The 25,347-nt window shown below is 37.5% G+C and overlaps 2 protein-coding genes across 2 annotated transcripts; one reads left to right on the top strand and one right to left on the bottom strand.

Annotated features, from left to right (window-relative positions):
* Window positions 1-5,447: 5,447 nt before the first annotated feature.
* LOC144521117 (rho-related GTP-binding protein Rho6-like) lies at window positions 5,448-13,743 on the bottom strand. The gene is made up of 5 exons (XM_078255444.1): window positions 13,419-13,743; window positions 12,392-12,479; window positions 7,110-7,219; window positions 6,371-6,505; window positions 5,448-6,234 (listed from the first exon to the last, which is right to left on the bottom strand). The coding sequence occupies exons 1-5, from the start codon at window positions 13,536-13,538 to the stop codon at window positions 5,989-5,991; spliced, it is 699 nt and encodes a 232-aa protein (XP_078111570.1). The 5' UTR covers window positions 13,539-13,743; the 3' UTR covers window positions 5,448-5,988.
* Window positions 13,744-18,801: 5,058 nt separating this feature from the next.
* On the top strand, window positions 18,802-24,530 carry prim1 (DNA primase subunit 1). The gene is made up of 13 exons (XM_078255443.1): window positions 18,802-19,028; window positions 19,212-19,369; window positions 19,623-19,729; window positions 19,814-19,887; window positions 19,979-20,115; window positions 20,873-20,931; window positions 21,093-21,204; window positions 22,065-22,154; window positions 22,274-22,406; window positions 22,501-22,570; window positions 22,658-22,770; window positions 23,161-23,259; window positions 24,119-24,530. The coding sequence occupies exons 1-13, from the start codon at window positions 18,920-18,922 to the stop codon at window positions 24,136-24,138; spliced, it is 1,281 nt and encodes a 426-aa protein (XP_078111569.1). The 5' UTR covers window positions 18,802-18,919; the 3' UTR covers window positions 24,139-24,530.
* The last annotated feature ends 817 nt before the right edge of the window (window positions 24,531-25,347 follow it).

Genomic DNA, 25,347 nt, shown 5'->3' with positions numbered 1-25,347 from the left:
TCTGGTTCCTAATCCTGATCCTGAACGGTCTCACCGTCTTGGCTGCAGGCACCTATCCATCTAGGAAGGAAGGGACAAATGTCAAGACTACATAGATCACTTGCTGCTGACCTGTTCATTAGTTTACATCAAATGTGTCAGTGTCATACATGTGTCTTTGTTGGCCTATACAAATCTATTTTCAAGCATCAACAGATTTTTTTAAATTCTCCTGGACATGGAGGTAATATTTTTCAACAAAATCAGCAGTGCAGCCTCCTATTGTTTTCCTGTAATTACATTTTTTTATATACACACTCAAGTTAAAAGATTTTTTTTTTTATAAAGTATATACAAACAATAACACAATCATATAACATCTAATTACAAAATCATAGCAAAATCGGTATCAATCTTCCAATCTCACTCTTAACAAGAAAGCAAATAAGTGTATTTCCCAAATTGTTAAGCTATTCCTATAACTGGATAGCCATGGTATTGTATGTCATATGCCAAAGAACAACTTTAAGGGAATAGTTTAACATTTTGGAAACTACACCTAATCGGTTTGTTGCCAAGAGTTGGATAAAAAGATCAATACAAATGTAACGGTAAGTAAAGCTACAGCCAGCAGCCATTTAGCCTAGCTTAGCATAAAGACTGGAAACAGGGACAGCTTAGCTAAGCTAAGATAAGCTAAATGGTTGTTGGCTGTAGCTGTATAATAACAATACAGCAATGGGAGTTGTATATTTAAAAAAAAAAGTTGAACTATCCCTTTAAACACAGTCTGCAGCAGAACCAGCACAAAAAGCTGAAAAGCATAATCCAAAAAGGTGCAGTCTTTGTCAAAGGCAGTGCACACTATGGTCGTACAGTATAATCATGCCTTGGAGAAACATGCCATGGATGACAAGCTTAAAGTGCTCATATTATGCTCATTTTCAAGTTCATAATTGTATTAAAAGGTTGTACCAGAATAAAAAAAACACCATATTTTTGTTGTACTGCACATTGCTGCAGCTCCTCTTTTCACCCTTTGTGTTGAGCTCTCTGTTTTAGCTACAGAGTGAGGCATTTCACTTCTGTTCCATCTTTGCTGGGAGTCGCACATACGCAGTACCTAGGTGAGGACTACCAGCCAGTCAGAAGCAGAGTATGAGGGCGTGCCATGCTAGCAGCTAGGCGAGCATTATAACGTGTTACAAAGTGACGCACATTCGTCACGGAAGTAAAGGCTGGACTATAATAGAGCTGTTTGGAGCAGTTTGTGAACAGTGTTTTCTGTTGGAGATGGTAAGTCCCTTTGTAAACCTATAACATGCACAAACAAGATATATAACACAATAAAGGAAAGGGGAAAAGCCAAAAAGCATAATATGAGCACTTTAATACACCTTTGTCAAAGATTAAACTGATTTTTACAATTAATGTACATAGGCCCATTTTTGATAAATGAGCGTATGTATCTGTGTGAGAGAGACAGGCAGAAACTGTACAAAAAGATAAGAATGAGGAGCGTCGTAGACAGACAGGCTGGCAGCCGTGTTTATCCAAAAGACGATCAAACCACTAGTCCATTTCCAGCTGCAGAAAATCAATGTTGTAGCAGACAAGAGATGGAATTTATCTGAGACTAGTGATGCAGAGTATATTCTCACAATTTCCTTGTCTTCTATTGTACAACAGTAATGGATAAGGAGGTCATGAGTCCCTGCCATATCCTGTGTGTGATAGTTCAGGAATGGCAAACATTCAGCTACTTCATCCATGTTGTATCATTAGTGGGCAGCGTGACAGCAGGACACAGCCACCGAGATCCTGATAAGAGCCAATATCAGTCAAGGGAAAGACTAAACAAATACAGTAATGGAGGTCAGGGAGGATGGCTGGTTACAAGAAAAAGCAAGAGAAAGGGAATGGCAAAAACAGCAATAGCAGTGGAGAGAAAAGGAAAGTTTTGATATCTTTGTTGGTAGTCTTTGTTCAAATCTTATTTTTTAAAGTCTATGGTTCAAATTAGCCTCGTCATGTCTCAAGTATTTAATATGTGGAGTGTAACATTCATGTCTTTAACAAATAAAGTCATACATACAGATTGGCAGTTAATATAAGTTATATATAAAATGGAGTTTTATATATAATTTGCCCTCCTAAAAAATATTTTTTGGAGGTATAACTTATGATTCTAGGTAATACACATTACATCTTTAGCTAAGGCATTTCTCAAGTTTTAAAGGTGTAACACAATTGTTATCAAGTAACAACTGTTTCTTGCCGTTAGCTAACTGAAATACCTAACTGATAAAACTAATGTTACATTAACCAGTTTAGATTGACGAATACTAGCGGTAGGTATCGACACTTCCTGACACTTGATCAAAATACTGTTTAATAATTATATAAACTCAGAAGACTTAAATTACATTTCCCAAAAAACACAATATACTTCAAACGACTAAACAATATGTCCAAATAATGTTGCAGGATTTCCCTCTCATTGTACACTGAAGAATAAAGCAAAGTCAAACACACAGCTTGGCAGTTTATTTTGATATAGTTTTATATTTTGTCCTAAAAAATATGTTTAGAGGTATATCTCGCGATGCTATTTACTACACATTACGTCTTTAACTAAGGCATTTCTAGTCTAAAGTTCTAAAGGTGCAACACAATAACATAGTATAGTATATCACACTGTTACTTAGGGTGAGATACCAACAGAACAAACGTTAGCTTGCTGCTAGGCTAACGTTACATTAACCAGTTTAGATTGACGAATAAAAGGTAGAGTATGGTCAACACTTACCTGACACTTAATCAAGATGCTGTTTAATAATGATATAAACTGGGAAGACTTTAAATGACATTTAAGAAAAAAACACAATATTTCAAACGACTAACCTTATGCCCAAATAACGTTAGCTTAATCGGATTTCCCTCTCACTGTATACTAAAGAATACTAACAAGCACATATATAAAGCAAATCATACCTATAGATTGGCAGTTTTACTATGCATTATTTAAGGATTTAGCTAAGACACTTCTTGGTGCAACACAATTTCCTAAATAGGTTAGTTATAATAAGACCTTAGGAAGGACCTTAAACAAACTTTGTGAAGGATTTACGAATATTTGGTGCAAGCCAATCCTGGGCTGCTCAAGTAGGACAACGTGGTAATCCAACAAGAAGTCCCCTTTTTTCCAAACAAAACAATACAAAGTGGCAAGTTTTCTAAACTAATCATGTATGTAACATGACGTATGCATGTAGCATTGGACATGTGGATGTATGTGCGTTGGGGGGGAAGGGTTGATCGCTTAAGGTTGTGTTCATGCTTCAGTGGTATAACATCTGCAGGCTTGTGTTGACACCATACTGTGTAGCTGCCGTCATCATCTAATTGTAGGCCACACAGTCCTTAGGGACTGAACAAAAAAGTTGATTTGATATCCAGAATTATAAATGAATACAAACCTAACTGCACTTAATTTTTAAAACTAAGCTAAAACTAGAGTCATTTGTGTAATTCTGTAGAGCTACATGTAATATACACTGGAAATGTAGTCAGTATCAGTTGGCCTTTCATTAACACATACAGTAGAATAATGTTATCTTTATCATGGATTTATTAGTGTGAAGTGAACTACTATGCCCTTATCAATATCAATCACAAGACAAAATAGACAATGTGCTGCCAAGCTATCCGTCTTTCTTTCTCTAGTGGAGCCTTGAATTTGATCTTTGATTTCATCTACTGTACATGAAAAGTGCTGTTTGTTAAACATGAATAGAGCAATAAAGAAATCACTTAAATGGACTTAAAGGATACACACAAAACTGCCCTCCCAAATGTTTATCTTGTTTGAAAGTGTGCAATATATAGTGCTGATATACATTTTTATACCATTTCCCTTTCAGTTCTTGTGGTATTTCCCTAATAATGTGTATTTCTATATAATCAGGGATCAGTACATTCACCAAATGTTCAAAGGTCTATTTATAATGGATTTAATGCAGAAATAAACACTGACTTGTAAATGAACATCAGACATATTTATTTGAATAAAGATTTAAAGAAAGGAGCATGACAATAACAAATACAGAATTCAGTCAATCATTTAAAGCCATAATAACAGGCAACTTGACACAAACATTTTGTTTTGCTTCATTAACATTCTTTTTAGGGATTTCTAATAAACAGTTTTATTAGAAAGGATATGTACAACAAATGAAAGTCTCTCCGTCAAAAAAACGAACAAAAGAGAAATAGTTAAACGACGGCTGTATATTGAACTAAATGGAGTTCAATATATGGAGTTTGAAATAACGACTAAAGCAGAGCTACAGAGACATGTTTTAGACGCCATGTGGAGATCATGAGCAGTCCGTCGCTCCCTGAAATGTCCAGCCGCCCCCTTCACAGTGGCTTCTGTCTAATGCTACAAATAAAAGGTGAGGCGCCCGCTTGGAGAGCCATCCCTCCCTCTCTCTCTCTCTGTGAGGCAGGAACCCCGCTCACGCCTGCCCCTGCTCACACTGTTGCTAGGCAACACGTAAAATTCCAGTGTTCCGTACATCCAGAGAACTCTGGGCTTCTCGGTGCAGACCTACAAATCATCAAGTCCTCCATTAGCTGAGCTGTCAACAGCAGCTAATGCTAGAAGACTCAAGTAAATACAAGAACAACATCAACAGCCACAAAACAAAACAAAGACAGTCACAAGCAAGTAGAAACATCCAGACAAAAAAAAACTATTTAATAAATGGAAAAGGTCAAGAATGCTTTTCAGGGAAGTTGAAAAATAAAATGAAAATATTTTTTAAGCATAAAAACGAAAGAAAATTCTTTCTTCAGACAGGACCAGCCTGTTTTTATTTGCGATTCAAATCAACCTTCCCACCTATCATCTCAGGGAAATTTAGTGTTAATGCTAACTATCCAGGTTGGAAAAAGTTTGGCTTGTGTGAAAAGAAATTAGTTTTTTCTTTAAAAGAAAAAAAAATAAATAGTTTTTGTTGGAACAAAAGCTGATATCCATTAAGCAGCTCTTAAAGTATCAGGGGACAGTGAGAAGATGCATTATTAATGTAACATCTCTAAAATCAAGCCTTGTGATAAATAACTGAACAATTAATACTGCTGTGGTGATGGGTAATAAAAGGGGATCTGACAAAAACATGCTCCGACGGTCTTTACATGGCCTAGGATTTTGTGTTTGTTATGTCACAGCAAGTCCACCTCTAGACTGTTTTATAGCTCATGTGAGTGCTGAGTCACACTGGCTCCTTCAGACGTGCGCTCAGTTCATCCTCCAACTGCCTTTGCAAATGAACACTGCTTTGCCAAATCGCTCCCTTCTCTCCCCTTTTTCCCCCACTGTCAGCTTTTATTTCCAAACGAAATACTGTGAGGGGTCATTGGGGGAATAATTTATACAAGAACTGCTGTTTGTTTTTGCCGCATTTCTGTAGGTACCACTTCCTGTCACTGTCAGATTTTACATTTCATCTCGTCACCTCAGCCCATATCGTGACCTTAAAGAGACATTCGGATAAAGAGATAGATGGGAAAGGACAGCGCTAACAACATTTCAAATAAGTTTTATCAGGGTAATGTAGTCAAATGCAGTGTTTACAACCACTTGGGAAAGAGGAGTCACTGACCTTATTTAAGCTCTCACAGCAACCTTTATGTAAGGAATCAAACAGGTCTTAAAATGCCTGTTATGCTCTATTTGTACATGTTGTAATATTTTCAACATCAAACACTTTTTTCACTCTTTCTCTGCACTGGTATGCTGGTGATCAAAAGTCCAGTGTCAGAGTTGAATATAGAGAGTGTAGCAAGTGTAATTCTTTTCAGTGGCTGACGAGGAGGATGCTGTAAAGGAGAGAAATGCATTGTAGAAATCATTCCTTTCTTTCCCTTGCACACCATTGGGCCCCCTGCTGAATCACCTACTTGTCCTTGCTTTCTTTTCTCCCCAGCATACTCCCACAGTGTTCACATGATGGAGCAACTCTTGGACTTGTCCTTGCTGAAGGTGGAGGAGAGCAGCTCTGTCTTGCTGGGCAGGTGGAGGAGTCTCTTGGAGAGGCGGCGGACGGGACTGGGTTTATTGGCAGGCTGGAGTTTGTTCATGCAGGCCAGAGCCGCAGTACGGAAAACACTGTGGATGCTCTTCTCGGATGTGAAGGCTGAGCACTCCAGGTAAGCCTCTGCTCCAAGCTGCTTGGCCAGGGACGAACCCTACAATGTGAAAGAAAAATATACGTTGAGCTCGGGGAGATTAAAACAAAGTTGGATTTCTACGACTACCTAGTGTCAACGGGAGACAGAAACCTAAATAGATGCACAGAGAAAGAAAAAAGTAGTCACGGCAAACCTGTTCATGGGAGATGGGAGTCTGTTTCTGACTGGACAGCTCCATGCGCGTGCATACGTCTGTGCGCAGGTCTGTCTTGCAGCCTATTAGTAGGATCCGTGTGCTGGGACAGAAGTCCTGGATCTCTGCTTTCCACTGCAAGGAGAAGAGAAACAGGTATCAAGAGATTGTCACTTGAAAGTGTAATTAGTAAACAACACAACATGTAAAGAGTGAATATGGGGGAGGGCAGATTATTGATCAAGGTGGGGCTACCACCTGCAAACAACGAGTAAAATTAAGTTGTAAGATTGTAGTGAGGTCAGGCTAGGGGTGGGAATCAACAGAGGCCTCACGATACGATATCATCACGATACTTTTGTCATGATACAATATAATTGCGATTTTAAACATATTGCGATATTCTGCGACATATTGCAATTTATTACCTTTTTTCCCCAATTTCAAATTTTTCCCAATTTAAATCATGTCCCCAAAAAGAAACTATTTACTGTATCTATCTAAAAAGATACATTTCTCTGTTTGTTCATCTCACTTCATTTTTACTAATATATAATAAAATAAATAGCAAAATAAAATAGTCAAGCAGACAAACTGACCAACACATATATAATAATGGATGGATACTTGGCGTCCGTGTATCAATACAGTATTGCCACCTAAAATATTGCGATACTATGCTGTATCGATTTGTTCCCCCACCCCTAGTTCACACTGCAGCAGGTAATAATATTAATACCTTCTTCAGCACACTGTCTACTGTGTCTGGTCGGCTGATGTCAAAGCATAAGAGCACTGCATCTGAGTCGCTGTAGCAGAGGGGTCTGACGTTGTCGTAGTATGGAGAACCTGGAGAGACAAAGTCACACTTAGGAATACACACTTAGGTCTTATGCAACAACATACAATTTTATTGATATGATTTAGGAAGGTGAGCACTTAGCTCAAAACAACATCTTTGAAAACCTTTAGTAAAGTTTTTGACACTGACATTATAATGTTCTATGACAACCATCCTCCTCACTTTCACGCAGTACAAACACAAACAGTCACATACACTCCAGCCAAACTGATAAAAGAGCAAATAATGTCACTAAGCTTGACACCTTCACACTTACAGGAATTCTTCCAGTGAGTAAACTAACTCACTGAGTTACAGTCAGTGCAACTCTGCACCAATCACGTCTTTCCATTATTAGTCAATATCAAACTTTATTTACCCAACTTTTGTTTGAGTGAAGAAGAAGGAAAAAAAAAAAAAGATTTCCTGTGAAAGAAAATTATCATCATATTGTAGGATAAACTTTCCAAGGTTTTCTGTCTGGCTTACAGGTTCAGTATCTGATAAAGTGCCAAAAATGCAAACACTGTCTGAGCAAAATAAAGTATTCTTCAAGGAAAAGTTTTAACATTATGGGAAACACTGCTTTCTAGTGTAGAGTTAAATATGAAGCTATGACCGGTTAGCTTATCTTAGCACAAAGGAAGCTAACATGGCTCTGTCCAACGGTTAGATAACCCCCAATTACAATTTGCTGTTTTACGGCGAGAAAGCTAATTTATTTATTTAGAATACAAAACTTATTTTACCGAAAATCAAACTATTTCTTTAAACAACAACATAATGCTGTTATTAACAAACAAAGTAGCACTAAAATGGGCATTTTCTTCAGAATGTGTGTGTGATTGCTGCCAGCTGCTGCTACTGGAAGAGTTGCAGCAAGACTTTCCATTGTTTCAAACGTCAAACATTTGAATCGGAACTGCAGCGCTGGCCATAGGCCAATCACTCCCAAACTTTACACCGTATTCTGAGATCCACTGTTGCAAATAGTTAGTTAGTTAGTTAGATTTTGTGCTGCTGAGCATTTAATCTTGTCAAGGTGATGCTTTATTAACCAGCAGCCACTTTACTTTACCAACAAATCTCTACTGAGCCACTAATAAACCAATCCTCAAAATGATATCAAACACTATTCATCAACTCACTCAGACAGTCTACTCTGATTGTTGACTCATAAATACAACACCTTAGTTATGAGAATGGGAATTACAGTGTGAAGGAAACACATTTTCCCCACATTTCTATAAACAACACAGCTATATCTAGAAACCTTTCCTTTAACTCTCAGGAAGGCTCCTGTGCTAAAAACAGACTGACAGGATGTCCGCTCTCTATTGTCATTCCTCTGCCACCTAATCACTCCCCACACCAACACTTAGATTTAATTTCCTACTCCTGTCCTCAGGGGCCAAATGTGCACCAGAATGAATGAATGAATTGAATGAATTTTTATTGGTCATAACCAAAGGGTAGGGTCAGAAGCTTCAGCTTGGCCCCCCTGTGACAAGGCCCCCCCTTGTCACATTTTTAAGGAAATAAAATCGACAAGACAAAAAAAGATAAAAGAAATTTACGGAAAGAAAAAAATAAAAATAAAAAACATGCCTACATCATACCTACGTACATACCTACATACATACATACACACCTACATATACCCATTTAGGGTCAGTGCTTTTATACATTGCACTTGCCACCTTAAGGTAAATATCATAATTAATGATGACAACCATAATGGTAATGATGCTTATTATCATCAACATGATCATCCACCTTCGCACACAATAATTACTCAATTTCTATACTTATCTAGTATCATATCTTTGAACCCTTTTTTAAATTTAAAAACATTCCCGATATGTTTTAATTCCCTTGGCGATGCGTTCCATAACTTCACGCCACAGACAGAACTACACCTGCTTTTCATTACTGTGTTACAGGTAGGTTGTTTCCAATTTAGGTCGCCTCTGAGGGCGTAACCCCCTTCTCTTTCTCTAAACATGGTTTGAATGTTGGGGGGGGGAAGTAGATTATTTCGGGCCTTATATAGAACTAACGTAGTATTTTGGTTCACCAGGTCCATGAATTTCAGTGTGTTTGACTTAAGAAATAAAGAATTAGTATGATAATTGAAGTCGACATTATTCACAATTCGTATAGCTCTTTTCTGAACTGTGCACACTGTCTGTAGAGTGGTTTTACAGGCATTGCCCCAAATCTCAACACAGTACGTTAAATATGGTAGTATCAGTGTTCTGTAGAGAGTGGTCATAGATCTATAATTTAGGAAGTGTCTGATTTTACTCAACACCCCAATGCTTCTGGAATTGTTGGATCTTACATGGTTTACTTGTGATTTCCAACTGATTTTATGGTCAATTATTACTCCTAGAAAGGTGTGTTCATAAACTCTCTCTAACTCTTCAGTTTCTATCCTTAAGCTTACATGAGTTGTTAAATGTGTTTTGTGATTTCCAAAAATCATAAACTTTGTTTTTTTCAAATTTAGAGAAGCTTTCCTTTCAAATAAAAGAGGATAAAATTATATCAAGAATAGAAATTTCGAATAAGCAACTAACTAACAATCATGTTGTCTTAATGAACTCTCTCCTAAGACCTTAATGAAAATGTTTTTACAACAATATTCCAACAACAAAGCGTGCTGCCATTCAAAAGGCCCTTCTGGTTAACTCAGTCTGTCAGAATGTTTGACTTAAATGTGCAAAGTAGGACAACTTATACAACTACAATCTATCAATAACATTTTATTTTAGAGGGAATCAAAGCGCTCGTCACATAACTATTCAGGGTGATGTACAGTAAGGCTTGAGAAAGAGGAGGCAGAGAGATCTAAAGAGGACACAACTTCCACTCCCACATATTAGCAGCCCCCTGCCTGGACACACAAACACACAAACCCAACACATACACCGTTTCAGTTGAGCAAACATTAGTTTATGTAATGAAACTGCCCTCTCTACTCTCAAAGAAAGAAAACGAATGGAAGGATTTGGACTCAAAAGACAGGATAAGACAGTGTGTCTTGATAAAAGAGGCAACGTGAACTGAACAAATATGCTTCTGAGCCTTTTTATTGTTAAAGCGTGTGGTACACATACTGTAGAACTAGGTGAAATGTGTCTTCTCACATCTGTTTTGTATGTAAAAGATCATATTATATCAGAGTAATTCACCTAAAGCGGTGTTTTTTATTCAATTCATCGATCGGCAGGAAATTAATTGACTATTTTAATAACCAATTGTTTGTTTGTAAGTCATTTTTTAAGCAGAAATGCCAAACATTCTCTAGTTTCAGCATGATTTGCAGCTTTGTGTGATGTGAAGATTGTTAACTGAATATAGTTGAGTGTGGACTGTTGGGCTGACAAAACAAGACGTGTGAAAAATGTCAACTTTGGCTTTAGAAGAATGTGATTTGAATTTTTGTTTGACTTTTCAATAGTTTCTTAAAAACCAAATTAATCGATATAAATATAGATAATAAAGACGGAGAATGGAAAGAAACATACATAAAGAGTGACAGGAACTGCATTTGTGTGTGTTGAGTAAATAGGTCTTATGCAATGTTTTCCTCTGGAAAGGGTGACTGTCCAGAAAGTTTTTACTTCGTGGGAGATAAACACACAAACCTACATTAGTTCAGTGCTGGTTTCAGTTACATAAGACCTTTTTTTAGGCGGCTAACACCATAAGGCAGTGAGGAGGTCATGCATATCTTTTTGCTTAGTATCATTCGCTTGTGCCTTCTGTTCACAGTGACTGTATGCAACACACAGTTGCACACATAGTAAAACAAGACACACGCATGCACACGTGCACACACACACACACACACACACTTCCACCCCCTGCATGGACGAGGCATCCCCCTCTCCCCTGTGAAACAACCCCTCTGCAGGCCAACTGGCACTGCTCAACTTCCTCTGAACACAATGCCTCAGCCAATGCTATTATGAAATAAATCTATACTGTAGTGGATTGGTTATTGATACTATTTACATAATTTCCCCATATGTTTAAGGTAATTACTGTATGATGTCAGTTAGGCCACCAATGCTTCTCTGAATTGTATGTATTAGGGCTGCAACTAAGATTATTTTCTTGATTCACAACACTTTTTGTCTATAAAATGTCCGGAAATTGTGAAAAATACAGATTGTCATTTTAACAGAAGAAAAAAAAGCAGCAAATCCTTACGTTAGAGAAGGTGGAATCAAGAACCCTTTGGCATTTTTACCTAAATGAGTGTTGCTGTATAATGTTTTTGTCAATGGACGATGTTCACGTAATGCCTCTGACCACTGAGAGGAAGAAGTCACGTTATCAAATATCACAAAAGAGAGTCGTATATTATATCCAAGAAAGTTGGTTTTAAAGCGCTACAAACATATGTTCTAACAAAGGGTAAAACAAAAGTAGGTTAATCATGAGATAAACCTTTTTCAGTCCCCTTTATCATAAATACATACTAGAGCTGCAACGATTAGCTGATTAATTGATTGGCAGAAAAATGAATCAGTAACTATTTTGACCACCAAAAAGATAAACTGCTCAAAGCTACAATAATGCTGTTAACAGTTTAATTTTCAAAATCTTACAGATGAGATTGAAATACTATATAGCTAACTTGGTAGCCATAGAGATTTTGCATTCCTTGAAATAGATCAGTTGTATTTCTCAAACTGGGGCCTCTGTTGGTCTTTGATTGTGGGTCCTTTTTTTGCATTGTATGTTTTTCCATGCAAAACTGTAGACTTTGGTCCTAACTTACTTAGACAGGCCTGTTGCTCAGGTGTGTCGTTCATTGCCCCACTGAATCAATTGCACCAATCCACCAAGGAAGAACTCTTAATGGATTTCACACCAGTCAAATCAAAACAGGATTGGCAGATAGTGATGTCTGGTTAAATAGCAACAACACTGTTTGTAAAACAACTAATGAGATGGAGCTTCATTAACAGTCGCTACTCGACTCCAGGCCGACTGTGTTGTTGTTGGGAGGGTAAACAAGTTCCACAAATCAGCCCATGAATACAGAAACTGACTGCTTAGCTCATTGCTCAACAAACATGAAAGCTTGGGGATAATTTTAAAACGGCAGTGAGTCAGATTTATTAAACTGTGGTAATAATAAAAAACCCAAGCGTAATCCTCACCTGATGTGTCCCAAAGGCTGAGTTCAACACGCTGGTCTTCAAGCTCCAGACAGGCGGTGTAGTTTTCAAACACAGTGGGGACATAAGTCTAGAAATGGACAAAAAGAAAAAGGTTTAGGGAGCATTAATTACAAATTTACATGGAAACGTTTAAACAAATTCATCATTTAGACAAAAAAAAGGAATAAATGCCCATCAAGTTACTAGGGAATCAACTAATGAGGCAACAGCAAAACATATTACATAATTATATAAAATAAAAGACAAACAGATCTTTACATTTGTGAAGCATTGTGATTTTTAAATGACTAAAACAATCATTTTGGCAAAATTAGCAGTGATTAACTTGGATTTTAAATCAATTCATTGGTTCAGCAGTGCTCAAACATACAGTATATCACCTATCATTACCAATGTAAAGGGTTTTATGTAGCCCTGTCTAAATTACTAAACTAAACCTATAAAAAATACAGCATATAATCAAATATCCTTTACTACACATGCATGCCAATCAAATAATACCATAAGCTATATGACACCATTGGAGTTTTAGAACTAAGGTAAGGAGAGAGGAGAGGAGACATTTGGTTGTTGCAGCAGTACAAGGACATAAATAAGTACAAATAAATAGAGTAAAAAAAGAAATGAAAGAATAAATAATAAAAAGTATAGGCTACAAAAATAGAAACTACAAGAGCAACAAATAAAGACAAAATTAAGAGGTAAAGTGACAGTGGTGTGATTAATAATAATAATAATAATAATAATAATAAGCCTCTAAGAATAAATAAGATAACTTATTTAAATATAAATTAAGTACTACTGGCATACGTAAAGTAGCTTAATACAGTCAAGGAAAACTCTTCCAGTCCAGTCTTCTGGTCCATATGGGAGTATTTGGGTAATATTTGTTCTTCCTTGCGGTAGAAAATGAATACCAAAATCATCAGTATATTTTCAGTCTCAATAGAAACGCATCCGAAAAAGAACTGTTGACGTTATTGTAAAAGATATCTCGTAACGTTACCTCTGGATAGCAGTCCTTTGCCAGGACTTGTAGCATCGCTGTTTTACCGCATTGGACGTCCCCGACCAGCACGAGTTTACACCTCGCTACAAAAGGTTGCGTGAGTCTTCTTTCCTTCATGGTGCAGATGAATTAAACGGGCAGACTATTACAAAGAAATAAGATTGGGAATAATAACGATAAAGTTTTGTAAATCCTCTCTGTAACCGGCTGTGTTTCTACCCTTCTTCCTCAGTCAGTCAGTCAGCCAGCCAGTGAGCGAGTGAGGCAGAGCAGCAGTCAATGAGGGAATCACTGCGGAACTTTATATTGTCGCGCCAACCAATGAGTGCTGCGCAGTGCACGAGGTCTCATCTTGTTTGGTGGTAATGGTGGATGGTGAACTGCAGAGCCACAGCCGGGATTTAAGAAATACTGACGTCCCCTCAATGCACCACGTAAACCACCCTGAACCTCTCATTTGTATATAACACTACGCAGATACTTAATGGCTAATAACAGTAGAAATACCATAGTTTAAAACTACTACATTACAAGTAAAAGTCCTGAATTAAAAATGTAAAAGTACAAAAGTGTTATTATCAGCAACATGTAACCTAGTAGCCTATAAGTAAAAGTGCTCATTATGCAGAATGGCTCCTTTCAAAGTGTTATTAGTGTTTTAGTGTTATTATAGAATATTACAGTATTCAGTTTGTATCACTAACAATACATGTAAGAGCATTTTAATGTTGTAGTTTGTTAATGTGGAGCCAATTTTAGATAGATACGTTGTATAGGCTACTACTAGATTAGTAGTATAGTATTGCATCATACCATATGTAAAAAGTAACTAGTAACTATAGCGTGTCAAAGAAATGGAGTAGTGGAGAAAAAAAGTGCAATATTTACCTCTGAAATGTAATGAATAAGTGTCAAAATTTGACTTACAGTACATGAGTACATGTACTTAGTTACACTCTACCACTGGTAGTTGAAACCCACAAAATGGGAATTATGGCAGTAGTGGAATGTAACTAAGTACATCTACTCACACTGTAGTTATTTACAATTTTGAGGTACTTGCACTTGAGTATTTACATTTTATGCTACTTTACAGTACTTCTACTCCACTACATTTCAGAAGGAAATATTTTACTTTTTACTTTCTATTAAGTTAACACTATAGGAACCTGATGGCGTGTGTACACAAGTTAACGGGGAATTTTGTCCTCTCATGTCCTCTGTGGAAAACCCCTGGTTATAGTACTCCATCCACCATCCATCTTCGTCCGCTTATCCGGGGTCGGGTCGCGGGGGTAGCAGCTCCAGCAGGGATGGTTATAGTACTAACATCTAATTTTGTTTGAGTATTGTGTGTGCATAATAGTCACAAGGAGTCATCAGAAGTATTTCATCTGTTATCTGACTCGTGTCAATAGTGTGTGCTGGTCATAGATTAACAAATGTTTTGGAGTGTTATGACCTCAAAGTCTTTTAGTATCTCAGTTCAGAGGTCGGAGCTTCATCATTTTGATCAAATAAATGGTAAAAAATGTAAAGGCTATGAAAAGGTTCAAAGGTGGATATTACGCAGAAATTTAGCTAATCAGAATTTCTTTAAATGTTGTCTCAATGTCTGTTTTAATGTGATTTTTTGTTGTGTTTATCCTTCAGACCAACTGTGGGATACAGCCATGTGAGGATGCATGCAATTATTTTTCCATGAAACATATGAGTGACTGTAAGTGTACATATGTCTATATAACACGTAGCGCTGTCTCCCATCCCTGAATAGATGACAGATGGCTCCATCAATCTGAAGTATAACAGAGAATTCAAGAGTGCCAGCCATTTGGAGAGGAAGTGGAGCATGGCTAGTTGTTCAGAACATAAATGGAAACAACTGTTACAGAGGGCTCTTTGATGCCTTAATGTACAGCATGAAACTCTAAATGGGGACATGAATTGCACCTGCTGCCTGGTGCGGCGTGAAACAAGGTAAACTATGTCCCTCTTTGTTTTGCTTCATTGGATTTCTATCTTTGTGCTCTCAAACGTATGTACCATATACTTATAACATGCAAACAACTACTTGATCATAATACTTCACTCCCTCATGCTCCATTTATCCCTTTTAGTGGTTTTATTGTATCGCTATCAGATTTTCTTTATATGAAACTTACTTATTTAATTGTTTGCAGAATAAACCACCTTTAAACGTTGTCCCTTATTAACATAGGATAGACGAGAGGGGTGAGTTTCAAGTTCAACATTTTGGGAAATACTGACTTTTTTGAGAGTTATCTGCCATTTTTTTGGGAGGGTACTGAAATATCTCAACAACTGTTGGATGGATAACTTTTATACAAACATTCAAGGTCCCCAGTGGATGTATCTGACTTCGTGAAACCCTGACTTTTTAATGTAACGCCACCACATTTGTATTTTTGAGTGAAATGTCTCAACAACTGTTGGATGGATTGCCATGCAATTTGGTACAAACATTCATGTCCCCATCAGTATGAATTATAATGACTTTGGTGATCCCTTAACTTTTTAAATCAAGCGCTATCATCAATGTATTGTTAATTTGCACTTTGGTTTATTACTAAATACCTGCAAAACTAATTACCATTTAAATCAGCCTCAGCTGTATGTGTTTAGGGCTAATTAGCAAATGTAAGCATGCTAACACACTAAACTAAGATGGTGAACATGGTAAACATTAGACCTGCTAAACATCAGCATGTTAAACCTGTAAACATGTAAGCATGCTGATGCATGTAGCTCAAAGAGTCATGCTCACAGAGTCGCTAGCATGGCTGTAGACTTGTTACATCATGTACAGATTAAAACAAACAATTGACATGTTAATTAATTAATTTAAGTTCTAGTAGGGATGTTTTAGATTGTTGGAGTGAGTTATGCTGTTTATAGTCTTTATGTTAGCTTTTCATCTCACTCTTGGAAAGAAAGTGAATATGCATATTTTCCAAAATGTCAAACTATTCCTTTAAGGATAATCTCACACCATAAGGACGTTCCTGATGATGGAACAAATAGAGTTTAGACATTAGCACCATCAAACGCAACGTTTGGTAACGTGATCATTGCAGACTGTGGTTGAGAGAATTTCTAATGTGTGTCCCCAATGTTTTCCTGATGAAAGGCGACAACACTCTGAAACTGTGGCACGCTTTGGTCATCTGAGGATGCAGTGACTTTTATATCAACTCCAAACTATGACTCCTTGTGTAGGCCTACAGCTAACACAATGACCTACAGTGCTGGCCAACATGCCATGGCCACCTGATGTATGTCTGACCTATTTATCAGAGACACAGCTGAAAGTTACATTTTCACCCCTTGTTTCACCTTATATCTAACTCAACCCACTGACATTTAGTTTAGTTGTGTGTGTGTGTGTGTGTGTGTGTGTGTGTGTGTGTGTGTGTGTGTGTGTGTGTGTCAGTGGATGTTCGTAAGCACTAAGTATCTGTTTTGTCTACTACTATATATAATGTGCATTCATTTGCATACATACAGTGGTAGTGTCAGTAGAGACAGACAGTGTTAATCCCAAATCCATTTCAAATAATTTCTAAGAAAGATCTAACCACATCCCCTATGGCTTGCAGTGAAATAATTTGCATAATTCAAGTAAGACGTGGTTGAAAGCTTTTGCATTATGTAAATCAGGATATGATTAAAGAATATTACCATAAAAACAAGTGCAATCATCAAGTGGAAATGTATTGGCATGCTTGTCTATTAATTGCTCTTGAAAGTGGCACAGTTCAGTGATGCTGCAAAGGAGAAAGTAGTTCATTACCATTAATTTAGTGCACAGATATTTCACATATTGTAGCATATTATGCTAACACAGCTGTCTAATTGCAAATGTGGAACGTAAGACTCACTGTCAGCGTCTACATGTCTTACAACTGTTAAAAAAGTATATGGATTAAATAAGAATGCATACAAATGGAGGATTCTTGGTTAGCAGGTGCACTACAAAATATGTGAAAATACTGATTTTATTTCTTAAAAGCTTCATATTCACATGATGTCAGTAACGTATGATGTAATAGGAGGATTTAATACATTTGATGGCAGCTGCACTGTATTTAAAAAGGTTTGTATTTCCATTTTGTTTGAAATAAAGACAAAATGACAGAGGCATGGAAGGAAAAAGTCAGGAGATGAGATGAGACAGAATGAAAAACAAATTCAATGGCCGACTGTTATTTAATATCAGAAGTACAATAAATGACGAGAGCTCTTATCGCTGCACAGCCCTTAACCTTCAGTGTGAACAGCGCCACTTCAGTCCAGTGAGTTTGAGACTGGCTAAAAATACAACAGTGGAAAAAAAAACATCAATATTAAGCAATCAGTGTTAGACTATGTGATTAGTGGGTAGGACAAAAAGGGGCACCACCATTGCCCCTTTTTGTCTTGAATTCAAAAGTGCCCTTTTCAAATGTCAAAGCAAATGTTGTCCTTGTACATATAGTATGTACCTACAAGTGTCTCTGACTAAAGAGAGAATGACATTAGAGAAATCTATCCAAAACAAAAGAGGACAGTTGTGTGAAAACACAAGCACATCTCGACCCTGCATCCCAGGCTATCTCTAAAACCAAGGCAAGTGTCCTTTTTGTTTTCCACCGCTTTCCTGAGAGCATCTGTGTATCTTCATTAATTTTTCATTTTGACTGTTTCCATAGTCTTTCTGCAAGAAAATAAATGTCCATAGTGTTTTAGTAGGCTACCATTTATCTGCCATGATGAAAATTACTATTGCGTTCCCTGAAATGGGGCTCTGGGTAGCAACCCTGTAAAAGTTTCTTTCTCATGAAACTGTACTGCCCTCTAAAGGTGTACAAAAGAAATTAAAATCTAAACAAAGTCATTAAATCACAACACATTCAACAGGATTCAGTAATCGTTTTGTTGCTGGAGTGATTATAGAATACGTTTCTTTCGTACATTGCATTATTTTATCTATTTTCGCTTTAGCTATTTATTCATTCATTTTCTTATTATTATTTGTTTTTATTTGTTGCATTTATTTCATTTTTTCAGCAGAGTCAAATTACTACACGTCCCATGAGCCTCTGTTCGCCCGGCGACACTTCCGCCTTCACTTCCGTTGAAGGACGAATATTACAAGGTGGGGTCAAGCTTTGAGAACATCAACTAACGTAGCCTATTATATGGCGCCGTGATCAAATTAAACTCTTTCCTAACTAATTGGCTTTACTTTTTCTTGCTGGCGGATCTAACACAGAAGCTAATTGGGGGGAAATATCGATTATTTAGGAAAACAATTTCCGCGTTTCGATGACGTCATTGTCTAATCCTTGTCTCATTGGTTTTCTCCTCCGCGTAAGAGTTTTCCCGCGCTACACTCGGTGTAAGACAACACACCGAACTGTCAGTCAGGTAGCAAGCGTCTTGCTGACAATTTAACGTAATTTTACAACGGTCCTGTAGCTGTTACTATATTGTCACTAATGTCGTCCTCAAATTACGACTCGGCCTGTTTACCGGACTTATTACCGCTGTATTACCGACGTCTGTTCCCCTTCTCCCAGTATTATCGCTGGCTGAACTATGGAGGAGGTGAGTAACGTTACAGGCCGGTAAAGCCAGCAAAAACCAATGCTAGCATGTTATGTTAACCAATGTTATTTGCGATTTAGCTGCCTGCATGTGTTATATGTCCTCTATTCCCTCCCATGCCTGATAGTCAAAGAGTCAACACTGTCGGGGACTAATGTGTTATTTTTGCGTCTACAACCTCAGTGCAGAAGAACTACTTTCAGAACCGAGAGTTCTCCTTCACGCTCAAAGATGACATCTATGTCCGCTACCAGTCGTTCAGCACACAGACCGAGCTGGAGAAGGAAATGCAGAAGATGAACCCTTACAAGATTGACATTGGAGCCATATACAGTCACAGGGTGAGACTGCATACATCTACTTTTGCTTTTCACTTGCTTTTTTGTGTCACTGCAGACATTATATTGATAAAGTTGAATCTCTTTGTACATAACCATAGTTGTCAATTGTTTATGTATAACTTGTTCAGCTTTGTTGTCCTTGTTTTTAGCCGTATGTCTATTTCTGTATGAGCAACAAACAGCCAGAGTCACATTCCCTGTATGCGTTTACAATTATCTGGCCATTAAAACTGATTCTGATTCTGACCCACAGCCCAATCAGCACAACACAGTGAAGTCGGGGACCTTCCAGGCCCTGGAGAAGGAGCTAGTGTTTGATATTGATATGACAGATTATGATGATGTCAGAAGCTGTTGCAGGTGAACTGATTATGGGGTTTATCTTGTTTGATTCATAATATATTGACAGTCACATCACTGAGATAACACAAACTCTCATTTTAGTGCCGCAGACATTTGCTGCAAGTGCTGGACCCTGATGACCATCGCCATTCACATCCTGGATAGAGCTCTTCGAGGTTTGTTTGTCATTGATTTTGTGTCATGCTATCTTTGATTTTTGGCAGAATAAGCATCAAACACTTATTTTCGGCGTATGTGATCTTCTAGAGGACTTTGGTTTCCAGCACCTGCTGTGGGTTTATTCTGGCAGAAGAGGAGTGCATTGCTGGGTGTGTGATGAAGCTGCCAGGAAGCTCTCTGTAGCAGCACGCTCTGCAGTTGCAGAATACCTCAGCCTGGTTAAGGTAACAGCTTTCATTAGATGATTAGAACATGTGTATTTATTAGCAGCAGGGTGTTGTGTTCAGCATTGTGTGTGTATCAGTGTGTTTCTCTCAGTTAAAATAGTGCCCAAACAATAAATAGTCCATTTTATCTCTGGTATAGTTAAGACCCGGGCAGGTTTCATAGAGCGCTAGTCTAGCACACGTAAGAAGCACTGTAATCTTTCAATATATCACACTATTATTGGTCTGTTATATTTGTTTAGTGTGGCAGGAAGGTATTCACTGAAGCAGATTTGCAAAGATGAATTCATAAGTTAATCAACAGAAAATGAATCGGCAACCATTTTAATAATGAATCGTAGTCATTTTGTAAGCAAAAATGCAAAACCAATTTCCTTGTGCCAGCTTTTCAATTGTGAGGATCTGATGCTTTTTTTTGTCATATATTATGATGGTAAACTGAATATCTTTAAGTTTTGGACATTTGGTCGCATAAAACTAACTATATGAATACATCACCTTGGGCTGTAAGAAATTAAAAGCATTTTTCGCTATTTTGTGACATTTTATATACCAAGCTATTGATCGATTTAACGCTAAAATTATAGTCAAATTAATCCATAACGAAAACATCGTTAGTTGCAGCCCTACACGGAACACAAGAATATTCCTACATTTTCTTTCACTTCAACTAGATATGTTTTTGTTTTTTTCCTATCTGTATAAAACCAATTAGTTAATTTTTTTTGATGTTCTATTCACTGCTGTTTTATAGGGAGGTGAAGAGACGCTGAAGAAAGTTGTGCTCACAGATCCAATTCATCCTTTTATCAGGTAAGAATCAGAGTATTTTATTAGCGAAGCTCAGTATGGAGCTGTAGCTGTTTGTTCAGTTATGATGTTTGTGTCTAATTGCACCGACTGTTATTGAGGTCTTTGCCTTTGACGGATGTTGCGGCTTCAGCTGTTTAAGAGTGTACCTGTGATCTCAACAGAGAGTCTTTGGCGGTGGTGGAGCGATACTTCCCTCGGTACGCACTACAGGAACAGGACATACTGGGACGCAAGGAATCTGTAGACAAAGTGCTGGCGCTCATGCCTGAAGATATCCTTTTTACAATATGCAGTAGAGCTAAGAAAAAAAACCCTGTATTTTCTTTATCTCAAATATGAGAGTGTGGTCTCTTTTTCTGTTTGGTTAAAGGAACACGCCGACTTATTGGGACTTTAACTTATTCACCGTAACCCCCAGTGTTAGATAAGTCCATACATACCCTTCTCATCTCCGTGCGTGTTGTAACTCTGACGGCTCCACCGGTAGCTTAGCCTAGCACGGATCCTGAAGGTAATCGGTTCCAACTAGCCTGCTGTTCCGAATAAGTGACAAAATAACGCTAACATGTTCCTATTTACATGTTGTGATTTGTATAGTCACAGAGTGTACAAATAACAAGGTCACATGAGACACAGCCGTCTTCTAACCATATATAAACTGGGAACTATATTCTCAGAAAGGCGAAGCACTGCTACTTCTGCTACTTGGGTGGAGTGATATGCTTTGCAACACCTGAGAAGCCCTGAGCAGATCAACAATGCTTCGCCTTTCTGAGAATATAGTTCCCAGTTTATATACGGTTAGAAGATGGCTGTGTCTCATGTGACCTTATTTGTACACGCTGTGACTATACAAATCACAACCTGTAAATAGGAACATGTTGGCATTATTTTGTCACTTATTCGGAGCAGTAGGCTAGTTGGAACCGATTACCTTCAGGATCCGTGCTAGGCTAAGCTACCGGTGGAAACGTCGGACAGAGTTACAACACGCACGGAGATGAGAAGGGTATGTATGGACTTATCTAACTCTGGGGGTTACGGTGAGTAAGCTAAAGTCCCAATAAGTCGCCGTGTTCCTTTAAAACCTTTGTGAAAATAACTGGCCTTGACCTTAACTCCAGCTTTTACATGTAAGAAAAGAATTACAGCAGGACTTCCAAAACGAGAAGAAACCTGATAACCGTTGGAAACTGGTGAAGGAACAAGCCAATAGGAAAAAGGTTGGTAATTCTGCCTGTATTACATAATGGCGGTTGTTTAACCTAGAATTGATTTTTAAATATTACAGCAAGAGCGCTTATAATAAACAGACACAATGGCATAATCTTTCCTTCTCCAGGGCACTGCCAAAAGAGGCCAATACTTTGAGAAAGAAATCATGCTGCAGTATTGTTACCCACGGCTCGATGTGAACGTCAGTAAAGGGGTGAACCATTTGCTGAAAAGCCCCTTCAGTGTCCATCCCAAAACAGGTGAGCATAGATCTAAGGAGGTTTAATCAAGATGGCGTGGTAAATACACCAGCAACAGTCTCACCGTGACTTCTCTCTTTTGAACTCTGGCCAGGGCGTATTTCTGTTCCCATGGACCTCAAAGAATTAGAAACGTTTGATCCTTTTGCTGTGCCCACAATCAGGTAAGCGATAATTTAATGTCTCGTGCTCTGTTGTGTGCGGCGTTTGATATTCAACAGAGCTAATGTCATAACTTTTAATTTTTGTAGTCAGATCTGTGAGGAGCTGGATCGACCCAGGACCGGCGAAGAAGAAGAGAAGTCAGAGGACACCAAGGAGAAGGAAAACGAGAAGGACGCAGCAGAGAGACGAAAGATCAGAGGTGAGATTCTGAAATCAGAATTTCAAGCTTATGGTATCACACACATGAGCTGTATTTTTTTTTTTTTAAGTTATAAGCAGGCCAAGTTAACCTGGTATTTTTTTCCTGGCTCAAATGAGACAAATGTGATACATCAACTTTGACACGCTGAACCTCAATTTATTTTTCCTCAATATCAAAATAAATTCAAACATATAGCAGGTACTGAAGAAATGTGGGGCCTCTCCTATTGTAGGATAGGAATCACTGAATTATTGTCCCTGTTTTATTATAATTTTGATCATTAATGATGATGATTTTTTTACATGATGAGATACGCTAACTTTCAATGAGAACCCATGGAGCTTTAGTTTATTCTAAATAATCTGAGTAACTGATTACTTTTGACAGATTACAAAAGAACAAGCCTGGCGAAATATGTGAAATACTTTGATCAGTTTCTGGATAAGATGGCTCGCTCATGGAAAGGAGAACTTCTCAAAAAAAGTGGTAAGTTTTCTCGCTTTTTGCTCGCAGGTTTCTCTATAGAGCTCCACCTACAGCTTCAGAATAGATATTTGGCAACGCTGTCGTAAAAACTCGTTGGCGACTCTCTTCCCCCCCCCCCCCCCTCATTCATTATTCAACATTCAACCCAACATTATTCTTTTTTCCTACAATGGCCTTAGAACGCTGTCGGAGCAGAAGCAACTTGCGTTTGCCAACATCAAGCTGACAAGAAATTCTCTGGCAGATAAAGTTTCTGATCAAAGATACTTACAAGTACAACCGCAAGAACGCCAGGTCGGCATCGGATTTGCAGGCTTCTGTTTGTCTCAGTTCTTCTCGCCATTCTGAAAACGCAGGTCTGATGTGTACTCGTGTCTGACTCCTCGCTCGGTCAGTCTGCCGTTTCGTCTTTCTCTGTTCCTCCGACAATGCTTTCCTAGCTTTCTGCTTCTTTTTTGCCGGCTCAGCCATGACGATAGTATGAAAAACTCCATCGTTACCTTGTTCTTATAACTAGCCGGGTGGTTTTTCCGCTCACAGGCGCTCAACCCGAAAAAAAGTTATATAACCATTCCAATGACTGTTCAGTTAAGGTAAATTAAACAAAAAAAAACTGCATAGTTCGCCTTTAAGAAGTTGGTTTTATATATATGTTTTGCTTTTTTGCCTTTTTATATAGTACAGCTAAATATTTGACTGGAAAGGGAGGGAGAGACAGGGGCGACATGCAGCAAAGGGCCGGGGGACAGAGTCAAACCCAGGCCTTAGTATATGGGGTGCACACTCAACCAGGTGAGCTACCAGGGCGCCACAGAAGTTGGTTCTTTCATGTAATATATATTTTGTTCCTTTCTTTTAGATCTTCAGAAAGACTTCTGAACTGGATCAACAATCAGGAAGTGATACAGAAGTGGAACTGTTAATAGCTCCCTGTTACTTAATGTGGGTGATGATGCAAACTGTCCTGTTTTGAGGGCTTCATGTTGTGGTAAAAAAATTGACATTTTTCTGATGAACAATTAAACGAAATCAAAAACCGAATAATTTTCATCCAAATCAGTTTTATTACACTCTTATGAAACTCTGTAATAATACATTCATAAACAAAACACAAGTAAATGATGTCCTTACTGTAGGCTTGTACGTATGTTGTTTGTCTGCTCTCTGCCAACATTTTTCTATTGTACAGTCATTTGTGAAAATAAATGTGAGATTTCAATTTTTTTTAAATCTTGTATTCCTGTTACTTTTAATAAAAACATAAGAATGTTTGCAGATTTTTTTTATTTATTTATTTATCTTGAATAGCAAACAGTTAAGTAAGTTAGTTAATTTGACATTTATTCTAAGTACATATGAGAAATTGTATACCAACACTCTTATTCCATTACTCACCAGAGGGAACTGTTGTTACACATCATAATTAAACAACCATATATATATAATTAGATTATTACAGATGAATTCATGTATAAGCAATATTTTACTGTGGTAGTTGTGTTGAGATAATTTTAACTACTTTGTAAACTTTGATTTAATAATTCATTTCTTTTTTAGATTTTAATATTGAATTTAAACATGAACATTTTACAATTTATCATATTTAATATGCTGATCATATATGTATGTAAAGTCTTTATCTGTATCAGTAAAATATAGCTGTCAGATAAATGTAGTGGAGTAAATAATATTTCCCTTTAATATGTAATGGAGTAATAATAAGAGTAACATTTATATATTCACAATTAGCAATCTATGGCCAGACATTTGTTGAGTTGGCTCAGCTGGTTTGGATGTTTTATTATTTATTTTGACTGACATTTGTAAAAGTAGAAGTATAAAGTAGCATAAAATTAAAATAGGCAAGTACAAATAATCAAAATTGTACTTGAGTAAAATTAAGTTTTTTTTTAACAGGTGACAGTTATTTTAACAGACATTTGTAGAAGTATAAGGTGGCATACAACTAAAAAAATACAATTACAAATACTCACAATTTTTCCTTAAACATTGTTCTTGAGTAAAATACAGCTTTTTCTAGTAACCTAACAGTTATACAAGCATAAAATGAAAATACAAAAGTTACGT

This window comes from Sander vitreus, chromosome 7 (genome assembly GCF_031162955.1).
Source record: "Sander vitreus isolate 19-12246 chromosome 7, sanVit1, whole genome shotgun sequence".
Lineage (NCBI taxonomy): Eukaryota > Metazoa > Chordata > Actinopteri > Perciformes > Percidae > Sander > Sander vitreus.
The sequence above is the reverse complement of the archived record's forward strand: the minus strand, read 5'-3'. Positions and strand labels throughout refer to the sequence as shown.

Coding starts and splice junctions, on each gene's coding strand:
- LOC144521117 (XM_078255444.1), bottom strand. CDS start 13,538: ATGAAGGAAAGAAGACTCACGCAACCTTTTGTAGCGAGGTGTAAACTC. Junction 12,480..13,418: donor CAAAGGACTGCTATCCAGAG/GTAACGTTACGA, acceptor GTCCATTTCTAG/ACTTATGTCCCCACTGTGTT. Junction 6,506..7,109: donor TAGACAGTGTGCTGAAGAAG/GTATTAATATTA, acceptor TTCTCCTTGCAG/TGGAAAGCAGAGATCCAGGA.
- prim1 (XM_078255443.1), top strand. CDS start 18,920: ATGTCGTCCTCAAATTACGACTCGGCCTGTTTACCGGACTTATTACCG. Junction 22,771..23,160: donor AGAGAGACGAAAGATCAGAG/GTGAGATTCTGA, acceptor TACTTTTGACAG/ATTACAAAAGAACAAGCCTG. Junction 23,260..24,118: donor AGAACTTCTCAAAAAAAGTG/GTAAGTTTTCTC, acceptor CCTTTCTTTTAG/ATCTTCAGAAAGACTTCTGA.